This window comes from Megalobrama amblycephala, linkage group LG10 (assembly GCF_018812025.1).
Source record: "Megalobrama amblycephala isolate DHTTF-2021 linkage group LG10, ASM1881202v1, whole genome shotgun sequence".
Taxonomy (NCBI): Eukaryota; Metazoa; Chordata; class Actinopteri; order Cypriniformes; family Xenocyprididae; genus Megalobrama; species Megalobrama amblycephala.
Window position 1 is genome coordinate 33,601,317 of NC_063053.1, and position 20,801 is coordinate 33,622,117.

The 20,801-nt window shown below is 38.5% G+C and overlaps 1 protein-coding gene and 1 long non-coding RNA gene across 2 annotated transcripts in view; one reads left to right on the top strand and one right to left on the bottom strand.

Annotated features, from left to right (window-relative positions):
* Nucleotides 1–20,801, top strand: part of arfgef3 (ARFGEF family member 3) — a 66,024-nt gene that overhangs the window by 2,424 nt on the left and 42,799 nt on the right. The window contains 10 exon segments of the mRNA XM_048205842.1: nucleotides 1,156–1,207; nucleotides 1,645–1,726; nucleotides 3,810–3,941; nucleotides 4,257–4,325; nucleotides 15,432–15,554; nucleotides 15,966–16,011; nucleotides 16,662–16,746; nucleotides 17,422–17,526; nucleotides 18,355–18,682; nucleotides 20,553–20,665. Of these exon segments, the coding sequence (XP_048061799.1) occupies nucleotides 1,156–1,207; nucleotides 1,645–1,726; nucleotides 3,810–3,941; nucleotides 4,257–4,325; nucleotides 15,432–15,554; nucleotides 15,966–16,011; nucleotides 16,662–16,746; nucleotides 17,422–17,526; nucleotides 18,355–18,682; nucleotides 20,553–20,665 (1,135 nt within the window).
* LOC125277457 lies at nucleotides 18,103–20,541 on the bottom strand. Its single transcript, XR_007186903.1, has 2 exons — nucleotides 18,931–20,541; nucleotides 18,103–18,805 (listed from the first exon to the last, which is right to left on the bottom strand). It is a non-coding gene; the product is annotated as an uncharacterized LOC125277457 (long non-coding RNA).

Genomic DNA, 20,801 nt, shown 5'->3' on the forward strand with positions numbered 1-20,801 from the left:
AACGACTTATTTAGTGATGGCCGATTTCAAAACACTGCTTCAAGAAGCATCGGAGCGTTATGAATCAGCGTATCGAATCATGATTCTGATCGCGTGTCAAACCACCAAACTGCTGAAATCACGTGAGTTTGGCGCTCCGAACCGCTGATTCGATACGCTGATTCATAACGCTCCGAAGCTTCGTGAAGCAGTGTTTTGAAGTCGACCATCACTATAGAAGTCGTTATTTGTTTTTTTGGTGCACCAAAAATATTCTCGTCACTTTATAATATTAATATTGAACCACTGTACTCATATGAACTGATTTAAATATGTTTTTAGTATATTAATGGATCTTGAGAGAGGAAATGTCATTGCTGGCTATGCAGGCCTCACTGAGCCATCGGATTTCAACAAAAATATCTTAATTTGTGTTCTGAAGATTAACGAAGGGTGTGGAACGGCGTGAGGTTGAGTAATAAATGACATTATTTTCATTTTTGGGTGAACTAACACTTTAATGACACAGATGGCAGCAGGTTTATTAGGCTGCTGTCACTTTAAGAACTAATGCATGGATCCAATATACTGTTACACATACGTCATTCTTTCTCAACTGTTTAAATTCACATAAATGACTGTTTACGAGGATATTTGCAAAGAGTAAGACGGGCATTTTGACACGTAAGTGTGTATTTAACCATTCAAGCCTAATTAGGCGGCAAAAAGAACTCAGTTCAGTACTCGCGCGCTCTATGAGCATCAGCTTCGTGTGTGTGTGTGTCTCTCAGAGAGTGCTCAGAAACCGTCTCTCAGACAGTGCGCGCATATAGTGAAATGAGTTCTCTTTCACAGCTTGTTGTGTTTCAGCAGTTTAAAATCACTTGTTTTTAATCTGCAATGCTTAAAACCACATGCATATAATACGTTTTTGTGACGGCACAGCACAGTAACGTGGCGTAACCGCAATAGAGACGATAGTCCAAAATCTCTACCAGACAAATTTCTAACGGTAAATCATGTCTGCCGGTATATCGCTCACTCCTACTTTGAATAGTTAGGAATGATGGGGTTTTTAATTTGTTTAAATGTTTAGGTTTTTTCGTTTATTTATTTATTTTTTATATTGGTTTTCTAATTTTATATAATACTCTCACATAACATTTTTTTTTACAGAGACCCTTCAAGCTCAGAATGGATCGGTTAAAATCCCACCATCTAAACTCAGGCAAGTGTTTTGATTCCATATGCAATATTTGTATTGTCAGCAATTGTATTTTCTAAGATATATTACACTTTATCACATAATCTTTATGATCCATACAAACATAATCTATAAAAGACAATAGACAAGCACATTTATTAAGTTTTGCATTACATTCCCTATTTTTAAATCTTTAATTTGTACACAGTGAAAAGGCATTAATAAAGTATTAAAATGACCAAATGTATAAGAATTTTCCCTCAGCAGTTTTCTGGCTATACCTTTGAAATGGGATTTGATTTTTTTTAGCTTCTTCTATATTTATTCATACATCAGATGCCTTTATTCAAAGTGTCTAACAAATGATCCCTGAATCATCAGAGGCACTAGAAAATGTTCAATACTCTTGAGTTTTATCTTTCATGTTCTGGAGTGTAAAGTGTGAACTATTTTTGTTGCAGAGAGAAGTGTTTCTTCCCTCTTCAGTTGGCACTGGAGTCTAAAAACACTAAACTGGCTCAGACGGCCCTCACTGGAATGCAGGTGTGTTCATTACTAAACACTTCACGTTTTAAGACGTACAAAATTATTTAGGTACACTTAAGATAAAGCAGGACCCAATGTATTTTGTCTCTGAATTATTTAATGGTATTTGCTAAGCCAAGCAAAGCATGCTAGACTTATAACTCATTTCATGATGTTTATAAATGGACCATATCTTGGGACCAGAATATCACAGAGACTCTTTTGTTTTGGGCCAGCAACCTCTCAGAACACCTTACCAACTGCATAGCAACATGCTAACAACTATCCAGAACACCCTTGAAGCCACATAGCAACATGTTATTAACCAATCAGAAACTGTGGTTACAGCTGTGGTTGCGATACATTTACTGTAAAAAATACAATAGCAAATTTTAGAGATTGAACATAAATTTATTTAAAAAAACAAAACAAACATAGTGTAAATTTAATTAAAGGCGCAGTAAGTGATTTCTGAGAAACCCTGATGCTATTTGAAATCAACCCAAACAAACACACCCCTCCCTTCATTGCTCCGCCTCCAAAGTGCATACAAGAGTGGATGTCTCTTTATCACAGCTGAGGTGAAGCAAAATAATCCTTCACGAAAAATAATGCAGAGATGACGAATGAATGACAAGGATGAACAAAAAATGAACATACAGTACACACGAGTATATACAAGCAAGAGTTGGTTGTTTGTCAACGAGCCCAAAAGGGCCCACGTCCCCCCCATCATGAGTGGACACGCCCCCTACTGCTGATTGGCTCACTCTCTCCTCCCCCCTCATGAGTGGACACGTCATCTACTGCTGATTGGCTCACTCTATCCTCCCCCTCCTAAGTGTACACTCCCCCTACCGCTGATTGGCTCTCTCTCCTCCCATCATGAGTGGACACTCCCCCTACTGCTGATTGACTCACTCTCTCTCGTCCCCCATCACGAGTGGACACACCCCCTACTGCTGATTGGCTCACTCTCTCTCCTCCCTCATCATGAATGGACACTCCCCCTACTGCTGATTGGCTCATTATCTCCTCCCCCATCATGAGTGGACACGCCCCCTACTGCTGATTGGCTCACTCTCTCCTCCCCCCTCATGAGTGGACACGTCATCTACTGCTGATTGGCTCACTCTATCCTCCCCCTCATAAGTGTACACTCCCCCTACCGCTGATTGGCTCTCTCTCCTCCCATCATGAGTGGACACTCCCCCTACTGCTGATTGGCTCACTCTCTCTCCTCCCCCATCACGAGTGGACACTCCCCCTACTGCTGATTGGCTCACTCTCTCCTCCCCCATCATGAGTGGACACTCCCCCTACTGCTGATTGGCTCACTCTCTCTCCTTCCCCATCACAAGTGGACACGCCCCCTACTGCTGATTGGCTCACTCTCTCTCCTCCCCCATCATGAATGGACACTCACCCTACTGCTGATTGGCTCACTCTCTCCTCCCTCATCATGAGTGGACACTCCCCCTACTGCTGATTGGCTCACTCTCTCTCCTTCCCCATCACAAGTGGACACTTCCCCTAATGATGATTGGCTCACTCTCTCCTCCCCCATCATGAGTGGACACGCCCCCTACCGCTGATTGGCTACAAGTTTGTTATGTGCTCGGTCCAATCCACTTTCAGCAGCGTTTCTCAGAAATCTCTTACTTGAGTAATGTTAATATAAAAAATGACTAAAATCTGTTTGTTCATATATATATGTAAGATGAACAGTAACTAACAAGAGGGCTTGTTCTTTTTCACTTCCACAAACTCAGTATTATAACAGTATTTTACTGTAAAATGACATGAAATGTCTTATTGGATCTACTACAGTTTTTTCTGTGTATAGAGTAAGCGACTTACCTTTAACCAATTAAAAGGTTTTTACATTTTAACAGGTTTTAAAATTATAATCATTGTTTTTACAGTGAATGCCTAGCATTGTGGTGGCAAGTTTTGCATGCAACCACTCACATTTCATACATTTATAATTCAGCTTACAAACATGGCAAGATGACAGGTGTTAAATTTTTTAAAATGTTTGTTAGTTCATGCTCCTCTGCATGCATTTTCATGTTTTGCTGTTGTCCTGTGGCGTTGACAGAAGATCCTGTGTGAGGATTGCTTTGTTGCTGTGGAAACAGAGGTTCCAGAGAAGCAGCTGTTGAGTCAGATCCTGGAAGCCATCAGGGTGACGCCCGCCCTACATGAAGACCTGCAGGTGGAGGTCATGAAGGTCCGTGTTTCTCTGTACCTTCATCATGAGTGTGTGTGATGTGGTTTGTGGAGAAAAGATTTGCTCAGCACCGAGCTGGAATAGTCTGTGTCAAAAAATATTGTGTTGCTTAGCAGGCTTAATGAATTCAGTGTCTGCTCTGCACCCGTCAATTGGACGGATTTGCAGCATTACTGGCACACATGTGTCTCTAGACACACTGTGTTCCTCATCTCCTGTTTCTAATACTGAAGTGTTGAATCATTTTAAGTAGAGCTGATGCCAAAGTGGCTGTTATATTAAATGGCTAATGGTTTGTAGTTTTCTGTGTTGTAGGTCCTGCTTTGTGTCACCTACTCCTCTACCTTTGAGATCAATGGGCACAACATCTTGAGAATTGCTGAGGTAAGACATGCTTTATTGAGGTTTGACTGACAGAATGAGGCAGCGAATCGCAAATTGCTAATCTGAAGTGAATCTGGCAAGCCTCTCATTGAAGTCCTTGTCAAAGACTGCTGTGCTGTGAAGCTGTTTAATGAGGACGATGCAGCAGTTTGGTCACTACTACAGCATTTTGGGTCAAACTTTTACAGTGGTGTTCCACTAAATGGTTGCGCTTCACTTAGTCCAATATTTCAGCTAAATTTTTTAGTGTCCTGACTTACTATGAAAAAAATCCTGTTTTGTCCCGTATTTCTTCTTTTCTATATTGACTTCATTGCTAGTTGATCATAAAAGCCAGTAGCAGTCTTCTGTCATGTGAGAATAGCCTAAACAAAGAAAGCCAATCTCGTCATAGTATATTTTGCAGAACAAAATTACCATCCAATCACAATTCGTTATTGCTAACTTACAGTTAGTGAAGGCAGGATATTAGAGACTGTGGAGGAGATCACAGACACGAAGATGTCAAAGAAGCCTGTGTGTACATTTAAAGGTGCCATCGAATGTTTTTTTACAAGATGTAATATAAGTCTAAGGTGTCTCCTGAATGTGTCTGTGAAGTTTCAGCTCAAAATACCCCATAGATTTTTTTTAATTCATTTTTTTAACTGCCTATTTTGAGGCGTAATTAGAAATGCGCCGATTCAGGCTGCGGCCCCTTTAATTGCTTGCGCTCTCCGCCCCTCCCGAGCTCTCGACTCTATCATTCCATAAACAAAGTTCACACAGCTAATATAACCCTCAAAATAGATCTTTACAAAGTGTTCGTCATGCAGCATGTCTAATCGCGTAAGTACAGTGTTTATTTGAATGTTTACATTTGATTCTGAATGAGTCTGAGGCTGTGCTCCGTGGCTAACGGCTAATGCTGCACTGTTGGAGAGATTTATAAAGAATGAAGTTGTGTTTATGAATTATACAGACTGCAAGCGTTTAAAAATGAAAATAGCGACGGCTCTTGTCTCTGTGAATACAGTAAGAAACGATGGTAACTTTAACCACATTTAACAGTACATTAGCAACATGCTAACAAAACATTTAGAAAGACAATTTACGAATATCACAAAAAATATCATGATATCATGGATCATGTCAGTTATTATTGCTCCATCTGCCATTTTTCGCTGTTGTCCTTGCTTGCTTACCTAGTCTGATGATTCAGCTGTGCACAGATCCAAACGTTTTGCCCTTGTGTAATGCCTTGAACATGAGCTGGCATATGCAAATATTGGGGGCGTACATATTAATGATCCCGACTGTTACGTAACAGTTGGTGTTATGTTGAGATTCGCCTGTTCTTCGGAGGTCTTTTAAACAAATGAGATTTATATAAGAAGGAGGAAACAATGGTGTTTGAGACTCACTGTATGTCATTTCCATGTACTGAACTCTTGTTATTCAACTATGCCGAGGTAAATTCAGTTTTCAATTCGATGGCACCTTTAACAAGGATCTTCAAAAAGTTTATGAAGTTATTATTCACATTAAGTTGTGAAAAAGAACTCAATGTGTTATCACGCAGATCACGCAGATCCCGCAGATCCCGCAGATCCCGCAGATCCCACAATCCTGAATTCAGTTCAAATGACCCTTATGGCTTAAGAGAACGCAAACAGCTTGGTGAAAACCAGATATCCGCAAAGACTATAGATACTGATCCGTGAAAGGGACACGTGTCAGTGTATTAGATCCAAGCGTTCGATTTTAAAGTGACAGTAGCCTAAAATACCTGTCCGTGTCAATAATTGTGTTGATTATACAGTTGTGTTAATCAAACAACAAAAGATGTTAAAGGTGCCCTAGATTCAAAAACTGAATTTACCTCGGCATAGTTGAATAACAAGAGTTCAGTACATGGAAATGACATACAGTGAGTCTCAAACCCCATTGTTTCCTCCTTCTTATATAAATCTCATTTGTTTAAAAGACCTCCGAAGAACAGGCGAATCTCAAGATAACACCGACTGTTACTTAACAGTCGGGATCATTAATATGTACGCCCCCAATATTTGCATATGCCAGCCCATGTTCAAGGCATTAGACAAGGGCAGCCAGTATTAACGTCTGGATCTGTGCACAGCTGAATCATCAGACTAGGTAAGCAAGCAAGAACAATAGCGAAAAATGGCAGATGGAGCGATAATAACTGACATGATCCATGATATCATGATATTTTTTGTGATATTCGTAAATTGTCTTTTTAAATGTTTTGTTAGCATGTTGCTAATGTACTGTTAAATGTGGTTAAAGTTACCATCGTTTCTTACTGTATTCACAGAGACAAGAGCCGTCGCTATTTTCATTTTTAAACACTTGCAGTCTGTATAATTCATAAACACAACTTCATTCTTTATAAATCTCTCCAACAGTGTAGCATTAGCCGTTAGCCACGGAGCACAGCCTCAGACTCATTCAGAATCAAATGTAAACATCAAAATAAACACTGTACTTACGCGATTAGACATGCTGCATGACGAACACTTTGTAAAGATCCATTTTTAGGGTTATATTAGCTGTGTGAACTTTTTTTTTTATGTTGTTTAAGGCAAGCGCGAGCTCTAGGGGCGTGGAGCACGAGAATTAAAGGTGCCGCACCCCCTGAATCGGCACATTTATAATGATGCCCCAAAATAGGTAGTTAAAAAAATGTATAAAAAAATCTATGGGGTATTTTGAGCTGAATCTTCACAGACACATTCAGGGGACACCTTAGACTTATATTACATCTTTTAAAAACATGTTCTTCGGCACCTTTAAATAAATGCATAAATGTTAAATAAACCTACTGTACTTGTAGACGTAGTTTATTTGATTTTTATCTCTATCTATTTTGCAGATTTAAATGGACAGTTCACCCAAAAATTAAAGTTATGTCATTATATATACGCAATCATGTCGTTTCAAACATGTATGACTTTCTTTCTTCTGTGAACCACTAAAGAATTTATTTTGAAATATCTCAGTGTTTTTTTGTCCATACAATGAAAGTCAATGGGGTCCAATGTCTTATTTTATTTGTATGGACTAGTGGTCTTCTCGGGTCCTAAAATCTGTAGCCGACTCGAATCAAACTGAATCAATTTTTTTTTAAAACCCGACCTGAGACAGACCCGATAAAATTAGACCCAAGTCCGACCCTACCAGACGGCATTTAGCCTATTTTCTGGACCCGAATGTAAATGCCATTGACGTGTGCACAGCCTGCAGCTCCGCAGTCAGTCAGGAAAAATCCTGGTGTCCTGCTGACTGATTTGGCCGCTGGTCCATTACTTTCATTTATTTTTTTACTTCTTTATTATTACTTTATTGCCTGCCTGATACAAGTTATTTCTGAGTTCGGCTTTCAACTGTGACCAGTGGATTTGGATTTGATAGTGTTGTCTGCAGCGCCATTAACCTCATCTCTGGCGAAGGGCTTCTGCACTCAAAAAAGAAAAACCTGCATGAAAAAACAGCTAATGAAGCAAGTGGCATTTCTTGATGGATCTCATAGCTATAAGATTAATTTCCGTGTGCGAGGTTACAAACGTTTGTTCCTTTTCTACGTGCGTTTCTCAAAAATGCACTTGACATGAACGCACAAATACACTCTGCAAGTACCTCATTACATCCTATAACTTTTGGCGTAATGTTATTTACCTGACCATAAGATGATTAAAGTTTATTTTAATCCATGCTGATGGCGTTCGTTGAAACGGTAGGCAAAAATGTGGAGAAAATGAGTGCAAATGTGGAAGCAACCATGCATATAATCAATTCAGATTCAGAGAGAACCTGTGTGATAATGTTGGTCTGTTCGGAAAAAGCACATTTATTTTAAATTACTCGAGACAACTAATACTGAACCTGACCCGTGTCCGAGGCACTCATCAAAGTTTTGGACCCGAACCTGCTCGTGGACCTGTGAAGACATCTATTATGGACATAAACAGTTGAAAAATTATTCAATATATCTTTGAAAGAAAGAAATTTGTGAATAAATAATGACAGAACTTTTATTTTTGGGTGAACTATCCCTCTAAAGACCCTAGTTTTTTTGTTTACCTGAGAGGCGAAATAAGCTGAAAAACATGTAAGACTAAATGAAGCTGAATCTGACCCATCTGACCCGTGTAGTATCAGAGATGGCTCTGGTTCTGTCTATTTGAATCTGAATCACAGCGTTAAATCTTTGCCATTGTTATGGTGGCACTTCAGTGCAAGTCAGTTTTCATTTTTGGGTGAACTAACCCTTTAATTGTGAAATTTACTATTAATTTTTTAATGAAAACTCTATTGAACAATATTTTTTCAGGATATAAAATGTTCTTGAGGGTGGTTGTGTCTTTGTCACATTTTTAACCCCATAATGCTGTGAGTGCACTTGTTGCTTCACACCACTGTTTTTCCCCCCACTAATTGTACATTTAAAATCTAAAATTTTAGATATGAACAATGCATGCAGATTTTATGCATTATGCAAATTTAAAGACTTTCAAACAGTTGCATGCTAAGTGATCAGATCTCACACTGCCTGTGTAGACTGGGTTTCTCCCCCTCCTTTGTGTGTCTAACTGTATTATTTTGCCTCTGGTTGGCCATAAACGGCTCATAAAAGCACATCATCATGTGTGAATGGGTCTGGTAGTGCCAGACATCTCTTATTTTCACACAGGACTGTTCTGAGGAGCCCCAGGGAGCCGGCCATACAGAATGAGGCTGAAGTATGTGCAGTCATATGACAGACTCATAAAGTATTTGGACACTGCATTTGATAAAAGAATATCAAAGCAAGTGTGCTTATTTTAAGCAAGGGATAATCGTCTGCAATTGTAATACGCAAAGTGGAAGCAAAGAACCGCCGAACATGAAGTGAAGTGAATTCAAATGGTTTAATGTACAAGTTAAATGGGACCTATTATGCAAAATCCACTTTTACATGGTGTTTGAACATAAATGTGTGTTAGCACCCTATAATGATAAAAATCCATCCACTCCTTTTTTAGGTTTTCAGACCTCATCAGTCTGATAGAACAAGCCGTTTTCATTTTTTAGCAATGTGACGTCACATTGCCCAGGTCCCGCCCACAACTGCTGACGGACTCTTCCTTATTAGCATAGTTTCTGACCTGAGCGAGTTATACACTGTCCACCATTGTCTCGAAAGCTGTAGCGACAAGAATGTCTGGTAAGCGATTGTGGTGTTTTGTTTATGAGTGAACATAACAGTCTTCATATACTCCCGACATCTGAGCCGCTGAACGCAGTGGATTTGTTTTGTTTTTGAAGGGAATGCGCCACAGATCTAATATACGCATGCGATTTCTGTCCCGCTGTTTACATTAACATACATAACTGACTGTTTGTGAACTTTGTGTGTTTTTGACATAACCTTGTGTATTTGACAGTTTAAACACAATAAGACATGAAAGAGAACTTAGTTTAATACTCACGAGACGTGCCGTCTGACAGCCAGCTTTCTGTGCGTGTACGTTCAGAAAACGACAAATTGGAAGTTTAAACTGATATAGCTTTAAAACGCATGCAGATAAACTTTCATTATGATGAAGAACTGCAATGTTTGAGAGAGTGATCACAATATAGATGATAATCAAAACCAAGCAGATGTTTGTTAGTATTCATCAGAGTATCTGATGCAGGCAGGAGCTGTTGAAGGAAGTGCTTTCCTGGAAAAGGGGGCGGGGAGCAGCAGCTCATTTGCATTTAAAGACACATGCAGGAAAACAGCATGTTTTCCCTTCCCTCAAAAATTTAGATTTAAAACCTGCTATAATGATCTGTGGGGTATTTTGAGCTGAAATTTCACAGATACATTCTGGGGACACAAGAGACTTATATTACATCTTGTAAAAAGGGGCATTATAGGTCCCCTTTAAAGCTGTTATTGATGTTTGTAGCGCTAAATTTGATTGGAAGGGTTAAAATGGCATTTATTTTTGTCAGTTACGGCTCATTAGATCCAATATTCTTTCTGCTTTAAATCAGACACAAAGATAAAATATTGCAGTAAAATTACATTTATTTGAATTAATTATCGAGAGACAGATGTGTGTGTGAATTACAGTGTCTCTACACACATTGAAGCTGTGAGTTTAATGAAAAACAGCAATGTTACTCCCTCACTGCTGAGAAAATGTAGTGATTCAGTAGCAAAGCTATGTTATTAATATAAGTCATGGGGCAGTGATGATGATAACAATTTTCTGTGCTCCTAAATGTTTCTGTGTGCCGATCTCTGTGTGTGTGTTTCAATGAAAACAGCACATTAAAATAGAACAGTGATTAAACTGGAACTATCTGTGCATTAAGTAAGAAATAAGGTACGAGAGGCTGTGCTGTATCGTGAATAAGTCACGGCTGAAGGACGTTGTTGGGTACGATGCAAAGCGGAGTTACACCTTCAGCCATGACTTATTCACGATACAGCACTAGCCTCGAGTACCTTATTGCTTTTATAAAACGGTTACCACACAATACAAATATTAAAGCCAAAAATATGTATCAATGCAACTTTCATGAAGTAAACTTTCATTAAAAGACCTTCCTTCCACCGGAAAAAAATAGTCCCTAACTGTGAACAGCAACAGAAGTTACATTATTACGCCATTAGATGGCAGCAAAGACTGTCTTTATGAGTGTGTCAGTCAGTAGCGAAGACTTTTTCATTGAAAAGACTGAATTGTTGTGAACACGGAACAAGACACAACTGACAAATGCTTTGACTAGTGCTGTCAGTCACGGGAAAACCCCTTAACTGTTAAAAGGATAAGATATTGCAGCGGACATTTAAACAGATTTTTGATTATGAACATAGGACTGACCTGAAGGAAAATGCTAAATCTGAATGCAGGTAATAAACTCACTCACTCGATATCTTTCTCACAATACTCTTCTACATGATACAGTGAGCTTCAATGAACAATATCAATTGAAAACATACAGTTTACGTTGCTAAGAGTGGTTGCTAAGGGTGTTGTGTAGTGATACACAGAACCGTTAGGTGAAGCGATCATAGCCGTGTTTTATCGTGAATAAAACACAGCTATTGACCAATCAGAATCAAGGACAGGAACTAACCGTTTTATAAACGGTTTTAAACCATGACAGACCATGGTTTACAGAGTATCACAAGATAACATAATTGCATTTCACAAAAGGTAGTTTGTAAGGTATAATTAGTAAAACAATTGATATAGCTACTGATCTAAGTAAAGACAAATGCTGTTTGTATGATTTATGGTTGCCAAACGTTAATGGAACATGTCCAGAGTTAATGTGATAAACTACGCCTGTGGTTACTCCTACTTCATACATACACTAAAAACCCCCTTGACATCATTTGATTAAAAGACATCGCAAAATGGGTTAGAAATATGAATTTAGTTCTGAGAAAAGCTCTAGCTGTCTTTGTTTGCAGATGGCACTTGGTTTGATATATTCTATTTAATGCAAAGACATGCAGATGTTTGTGTCCAGATTACTAAATGAGTTTGACTGAGCGTTTTGATTTTATGTAAGGTAGTTGCTTTTTATTAGGAGTCTAGAATGTCACAGTATCACACCATGACGGCCTCTCCCCCGACATCTCACTTCCGTCATGAAACAAATTTTCCAACAGTGTGTCATTCGTTGCTGTGGTTACAGGTAATCGTGGTCGCAGATGCCTCGTCTTAGATCCTTTTTCCACGACCAAGCATGACAGAGTCACACAACAGCAGATGATCTGCACTCAGTCTTTCTGTTTGCTTAATGAAAGATTCCACTTCAGGGTCACTTTGTTGATCAGAGACAGGCTTAACAGAGACCTTTCCACATAACAAACACATGCTCAGCAGGATCATTAGGGCCCGAGCGCCGGTGGTGTGAGGACCCTATTGTAATTGCTCAGGTCAATTATTCTTCTCCGAAATGAATCACAATTTAAACATGCTCAAAAACTCATGAAACTTTGCACATGCATCAGAAGTGGTGAAAATTTACATCTGATATGGGTTTCAGAATTAGGTGTGGCAAAATGGCTCGATAGCGGCACCTACAAATTTTCAATTAATCGCCCTTCACGCTACGTTTCACGTACAAATATGAAATTCAGTAGACAGATAAAACAGCCCAATACCTAAAAAAGCCCCTGGGTGCAAAATCTGAAAACCCAACAGGAAGTGATAGATTTTGAATTTTCTCTGCTAAATTTGAACTCCTTTTATCAGATCAACATCATATTTGGTCAGTCTAACCTTAAGGCCTTAGTGACATTAAATTGCGAAGATCTAGAGTTTTCACCATGGCAGCCTGGCAAAGTTCGATGTTTCGCCACAAAATAGGAAGTTCTTGTAATTCAGGCATACAATGTCCGATCTGCCCCAAACTTCACGTTTAATAAGAGTACTGGCCTGAAGACATGCCAAAATTTAGTCATAGCGTCACCAGCTGGTAGCAGGAAGTGTGGCAAATACAAATGACTGACGTTGTCTTCCTATATTTATATGCTTAAATGCGTATTGCCCAGCTTGCTCTGTTTTCCTAAAGCCACCGGGTGGCGGTGACATGGGTGCAAGGGCCCTTTCTGTTTTCCTTTTCCTGAATTCCATTTTAATGGTTTAATTAAATTTTGATAATCAAAAATCATATCTAAGCAATTGAATAATTCAGCTTTGCAGCATATTTAGAATTTTTTACAGAATTAGGCATACCAGAATTTAAAAGAGAGCCCTACTCGCATACTTTGGAATAAATAGATAAAAATGGTCTCATTTTACAGAAAACTCTCTGAATTTTAAAACATGGGTAAAATATTGCATATTTTGGATTTTATATGTTTACAATACTGTGATAAACACTAACAAAAAGTCAGATTTTTATTATTTTTTTTATTAAGTTTTTATTTAAGAGTCTGTAATTTAGGACATGTTTGGTCTATGCCGCTTCAGACAATCTCTTTTGATTCCACTAGGTGGCAATAAACAGGAGAAAAAAGAATTTTTTTGATAACATCTTCTAAGCAAAAGTTATTTAGCTTTAATCGAAAGGAGGCGTTAGACTCTCCAAGTGTACTTTTACAGTCACCATTTTTGATTTCTGAAACCAGTAGGCATACCTGAACTTAAAAGACAGCCCTACCCACATACTTTGGAATAAATTGATAAAAATGGTCTTATTTTACAGAAAACTCTCAGAAGTTTAACACAAGTGCAAGATAATAAAAGCATGCAATAATTCGCTAAAAACGCCATCCAAAATCACAAACCAACTTCCAATCAAATCCATCATCTGCACCCGTTTGATGGCGCGCACGCGATTCGTGTTCTTTAGTCCCACCTCCTCAACTTTGGAAAGGAAAAACTCGGGCTCTGAATGGTCTAGAAGCTTGATCGATGTGTCTATGGAGAGGGGGGGTCGTCAGCTTTCATGACATAGGACGCACTGCGTGATGACGTCATTGCAAGTCGACAGAAATCAAAGAGAGTCAAATACTTGTCATAAATGTTTTACGCTGCATCGCGTGTTTTGATCTGCGCATCTGAGACATATTATAGTGCCGTTTAGCCATGCATGCTCACAGACACACGAGAATGGTCTCATTTTGAAGAAAACAACCTAAAGTAAAAGCTGATATAGGATATTTTAGGCTAGTATGTGAGCACAGATGTAGTTATCAGCGCAGAAATGATGCATAAGTTTGCTTGTTCACAGGAGTCATTTCAGTTTTCGTGATTCTTTTGAAAATTATTCTTTGTTATGTCACTATAATGTATAAGATCTGTGAAATAAAGTACACAGTAACATTCCTGAGAGTGAGAGCTTTCATTTAATGTGTGACTTGTCTAGGTTTGGTGAGTTTGTGTGCTAGAAATATGAAATATGAACATTATTCATCTGATTTTCTCAAGGGGGCGTTGTTGCGGAAGAACGAATTTATTTTCTTTTATGTAAAATTAATGCAAATATCATGGGACTTGCAAGAAAGCAGAGATTCTACGCTTTCAAAAAATACCATGTATGACTAGTTTTGTGCTTCACAGTTTATAGATTTTTAAAAAATAATATCATGACCCCCCCGCGGACCCACCGGTGGGTCCTAGGGTGTGGCCAGTGCTCAAGAGGTTAACCTTTTTACAATAATAAGGCCCTATGAAATGCATTATTTTTTCAGAAATTCTGTGTTGTCTGTTTTAATTTTTCTGGCTTCATGATATAATACAATTTTTTAAAATGGTAATCAAATGAAAGCATAAAACATTAGCATTACATTAACTTTTAAAATGTCATCAAATGAAGATGAACAACTCATTTTCTTTTTCGCTAACAGTGCTGCACGACAAAAGTTTACAGTTAACATTAATACATGGAAGAAAAATATAGTTTTAATGATTTTATTATTATTTTGGAAGTACTGTATATACTGTACAATAGTAATATGTCTCTGTCACAGTTTTTTTTTATATTGATGGGTTGTAGTAAAGAGCATTGGGTTTCTCTGTGTATCTGTAAGTGCTGGTGAAGAGACTCTCAGATCGGCTCTGGAGATGAAGTTCATGTGTTCATGTCCTCAAATAGTGATATGGCAGATGCTGAAAACACCACAAACATGCTTTAGTGTGTGTGGGCCATCTAAATAAGTTGTGTTCCAAATTTGAGGTATATATATTAAAAAATTAGCTTTCAGTAAGAATTTGTTTAGGCGCAGTACCAAATGTTTCCACTAGATGAAATTTGTTTCACTTTAATTTCCAATGCAGTCATTTTTGACCAGTACAAGTGTGACTTCTTTTTTTTCAGGACCATTTAAACTTTTCGAATCATTTCCATGATTTTTTGTGTGTGTGTTCACAAACATAGCAAGTGCCAACACCTTTACCAACTTTCATGCCATTGCAATGAAATTCTAAAAAAAAAAATATTTTTGACTGAAGAGCACCAGAGGAATAATCACATTTGACATGCAAAATATTGACAGCTGCTATCAACGAGAATGATGGTAACTTTCATTGCCACAGCAGAACAAAGGCAGTTTGTCATGGTGGATATTAGAAGTTGCTCAAAATCTCTGCTGCATCGTTGTGTCTCCAGGTGTGTATCGAGACGTACATATCGAGTTGTCATCAACGCAGTATCAACACAGCGGTCAGGGCCACTCTCAGCCAGATCCTCGGAGACCTCACCCTACAACTACGCCATAGACAAGAAAACACAGTGAGTCACAGCTGTTTACAGAGATTATCAGTCACATGCACATGTCTATAACCTCTTATTACACAGATCTATGAAATATGCTTGTGTGATTGGTCAGTGGTGGCATTCTGTAGTCAAATATTTTGGTAATACTATAAAATAAGGTCTCATTCGTTAACATTAGTTAACACATTAGCTAACATGAACTAACAGTCAGCAATATATATATAATTGCTAAGCAATCAATTCATAGCTGTAAGTTTCATGTATCGTGCTCTTTTTCTTTTCTAATTTTGTGCGTAAGTTCCCAAGATCGCTTGTGACGTATACTCTAATTTTTCGTTTTAAGACTTCTGAATCATTTCTAGAATGTTAAGCATGATTTGATGTTATGAGAATGTCATTGTTATGAGTCTGGTTGTATTTTTACAGGGTGTTGATGGCGAGGAACGCTGCATACCTGCGCACCAGCGCAAAGGTACACGCAATCAATAAGCCATCCATCGTATCATTTTCATTTTGCTGATAAACCACAACCATTTTCATGGCTCAACTAGTAAATTGCATTTATTAATGATAACAGCTGCCAGTAAAAACATAATGGCTCTGTTCTGGAATCTACATAAAAAGGTTCCCAACTTTTTTCTGAGAGGATCCTTTTTTACAAATCATAACTATTGTCCTATTGTCCCATAACTATTTTACAAATACAAACTGTTTTTATTGATACTTTTCAATATGTAATGAATTACATATATAAGCAACATTTATTTAGTTTCTTTAGATTAATCTTTAATGTAATATTATAATCATTATTATGTTAGTCATTTATTTATTTATATTAACTGAGACTTGTTATAAATGGTGTATTGCCATCTCTGTGAGGGATACATGCAATGCTGTCTTGAACTGGGCCAAATTAAAGGTGCAGTAAGCAATTTCTGAGAAACACTGTTGATATTTGAAATCAACAAAACAAAACCTCCACTACCCCAAAGGATCACACCCCTACTTCATAGCCCCGGCCCCAAATCCACAGACGCGCTTTGCGACACAGGAACATGATGTAAATCATGAGTGGTTAGTTATGAGTGAGTTAGTTATGTATATGTTTATGTATTTTTTCAGATGTGTCTCCTACTACTGAAGCGCTGTATGAAGATGTTGTTTGGGTGCTCACTGTTTTCTGTGACAAACTGGAGTCTGTCTCAAAGTAAGCTTTACATTTAAGCTTTTACATTTACATTTAAGCTTGTCATCAACTTATTGTAGTCATTATTAGTAGACTAGTATTAGTATTACTATTATTAGTGGTGTTTGCTTAGATGAACATCACTTTTGCTGTAGCTCCTACTGAGCAAAATCTTAATGCTCATGTATCGCTCAGAGTATTAAACTTCTGGCAAAAGGCATGAATGATGCCTCAGATCGTGTGTCTAGTTGAGGGGAGGAGTGCTAATACTTTTCTAAGATTATTGCCTGATGAACAATAAAATAAAAATCCCATGGACTTGCATTGAAGGAGGAACACAAGCCACATCTTGGGACCAGGGGCCGGTTGCATAAACCGCTAAGATTAGTAAAAATATAATATAGTCAAGACTCAAATCTGTCATACCCTGTGTCCAAATACGCCTACTTCCTTACTATATAGAGTATATAAACAGTACGTGAATTGAGTAGTATGTCTGAATTTGAGTATTCATAAAACGAAAAATAGGTGAACAAAGCCAACAGATGTAGTACACCTGGATTTAATTTATATTACATAGATTCATACTATATAGAATGTACTTTTTTAATGGTCATCAAATGTTGTACATGATTTTGTAAGTGCGCTAGTGTTTTATCAATGTGATGAGAGAAATGTGTGTTTTTTTTTCTTTAGTGAAAACCAGCTGCTGCAGCTGTTGTACCTGGAGTGTATTCTGTCTATGCTGAGCAGCTGTCCTCCCACAATGCACCTGCATCGTAATTTCACTGACCTCATCTGGTGAGACTTGTTTAAATCAAGGGTGTTGGCACTTTATCTAGTTAAACATAGCTCAGCTTATGCACAAATATTATTAAAGTTTAATTCATTTACAATTAATTGCATTAAATTAACACCATAATCATACATTTTCCGTATGATTGTAAGTGTGGATAAATGACTTCTTAATGTGTATGTATTGAACTTAGACTGTAAGTGAGAAAACCAGGCAAAATGTTAATTATATTTTCAATTATTTGTACAGTATGTAAATATTAAAGTTGGCATGAAATGGAAGTTGCGATAGTGACTTATATACAACAGCTTCTGGAATGAGAAAAAAAAATGTTGGGTGGGACTTGATTATGTCCATGGGGAATTGTTTGGATTGTTGTGGTTTGCTATTGGTGGATCTCATGTGAGTGACAGGTTGCCCCGCCCTCGTCATCAGTCATCATGAGAGAAGAGAAGAGAGGGAGGGGAAGTTATTTTGATTAAAGATTATGAGGAGCATGAATTAAACAAAATAATGATGTGCACACATACATCATTTATAATAAATACTGCTATAATCCATAAAAAAATAAGAATAGCCTATTTTGATTTCATGGTGACTTTAATCAGACTTTAACAGTATTCTCCACCATACTTCAATGGGAACTTAGCAGGTATTAGCAGGGTATGTCCAGAAAAATGGCATCACTATTATACAATATCCAATAAACACATCTATTTCTTGTAAACGTATAATCTTAATTTGTGTTACTTTGGTCTTACAAAGTGATTATTATGATTCTGAGAGGAACATGGTGTAATTATACATCATAAGTGTGTACTGTCTATACACAGGAAGCAGCTGTGTCCAACTCTGGTGGTGATTATGGGAAACCCAGCGAGTGATAAAACCATCACCTCTGCCCATGGAGGGCAATCTCAGGACTCAGACGGGGCACCAGGGACAGCGGTCTTGGATCAAGGCCGGGGTTCTGGCTGCTCATCGAGTGCTCCCGGCATGATTGGGCCAGTAGTTCGCACCATCTGCTACGTTGCAGCAGAGTTAGTCCGTCTGGTGGGCTGTATCGAGTCCATGAAGCCTGTTTTGCAGTCCCTGTACCACCGTATTCTGCTCTACCCACCACCTCAGCACAGAGTGGAGGCCATTAAGATTATGAAGGAGGTGAGATCTTCACAAATAAGACATCAAAGAACTAGCTTCACATCAGCTTCTGGGCCAAAAAGTTGCACTTGAACACACCGCAAATACTGTATTCAACTGGCAACTAGCATGTACGTTCTGCGCCTGTGTGAGAGGAAAAAACTGTCTATATACCAGCAGGTGGCAGTAGTCTATAGTCGTAATTCAAAAAGAAAAACAGAATTAGTTCTGCGGATATACAAACCGTAAACAAAGCTGCGCTTGCTTACCATTTTGATTATGAATCATGCTGATCAGTTGGTCTTCACCCTCTTCATTCTAGACAGACATGTCGTTAGAAACATATTTGCATATTGAGATGCTCAGGTAAGATAAAGATGTAAAATTGGAAGAGCCTTCTGTGTTTGCCCTCTTGACTTTGCTCGCTTTCATTACTTTCATTTTTCTTCTCGTGCACTGGTTAGCTGAGCTAAGCCAATCAGAGTGATCTGTCTCACCAGCTGCCCAATGGTGATTCAACATGCTCAATCAGCCAAAGTTACATTGTCAATGTTTACTCTTTCTCAGTGTTACCTGGACCAGTTTAAAATTCCATTTTATTTGTCAGCAAAAGTCCACTGAATGAGGCAAAATGCGTCATTCTACAGACTTTTGACAGCAGATTGTACTTCCGCATGTTTGTATCCCCGTCCACGAACAGTCGGATCCACAGAGGGTTATTAATAAAACAGTTATTGTAAGTGCAGGTTTATCACTGAAAATTGTATCGTACTTTGTCTACTCTTTAAACAGCATTATGGTGTAAATGGAACACTATGGCAACAGCTCTCTTACCTGTACGGGACAGCATTTCGCTTCATGGGGTTGGACAGAAGGTGCTCCCCATTCTTCCAAATTAACTGACAAAACTAGAGGTCAGCAATCCCGTGGCAAGACTGTGGGACCCGACACAACAGAGTGTGGCGCAGGACAACTTTTGAATTGCTGAGTGCAGATGCGGGAGAGAAGATTCTGATATGTGTGCAGGAAGCGGGAGAAAGAAATGACTCATGGGCTTCTGCAAAATATATTTATCTTATAATAACAGCATGCAGATGTCTGCAACTGGAGATATGAAGTGTGGAAATGGGAAAAAATAGCCTATAGACACTGAAATGAGACAGAATCTAACCGGACTGGGACTGAAAAATCCATGTAGACCTCTTCCTACAGGCTTTTGCAGGCAGGAACTGGACAAAATGTGAAATTTTCGGGCAGAAACCAGGATAAAATAGAACATATTTTTGGTGGGAGCGGTACAGAATCTTGTGGGAGCGAGCAGGGGGGTTTGAAAAATCCATCCTGCGCAGACCTCTAGATGAAACGGCAGTTTCTTTGTTTTTCCCCTCTGTTCGGCCTAAAATAATGTGTCCGTATTCATTCAAGTTTAAATGTTGACTACAAACAAGGAGGTTTTTCAGATATTCAGTAGTGTGTTTTCTCCATATTTACAATTCTTTGCAGCCTTTAGCTGCTGCCTACAATGCACTGGATACTTCACTGGAAACCAAAAATAACTCTCTCCAACTATATGTTTATTCTATGAATTCTTGCACCTGGGAACAATACAAGTCAACATTGTGACTAAAAGTTTGCTAAGAAGAATTTCCTCCTAAAGCAACGGGGTATTTGACTCTGGTCAAGCCTATCCATAGCAGACTAGGACTAAGATTTATCCACCAGAGAAGAATACCCAACTATGATGACTCTCTAAGAACCCCAGAAATGTGAAAGACATTACAAAAGCATCTCATTTTATGCCACAGACATTTGATTGTATCTTTACCGCCACCTTGAGTACTGAGGTTTTCTGTCCTAATAAGCATGATGTTGTTCCTCTCGCCCCCTCCAGATTGTGGGAAGCCCCCAGCGCTTGTTTGACCTGGCTGGTCCATGCGTCATTGAGCATGAGACAAGAAAGAGGTCTTTCTCAAAAAGGAAGTCACATCTTGATCTTCTCAAACTGTAAGATATTTTGTTTCTAATTCAATGAAAACCAGAGATTTTAAGGCAAATTCACACTGCACTGACAGACGCCGGCTAACCCAAACTCGAAACGCCAACAGACGATCCGACAAATCCAAATGTGCTGTTCGCTGTT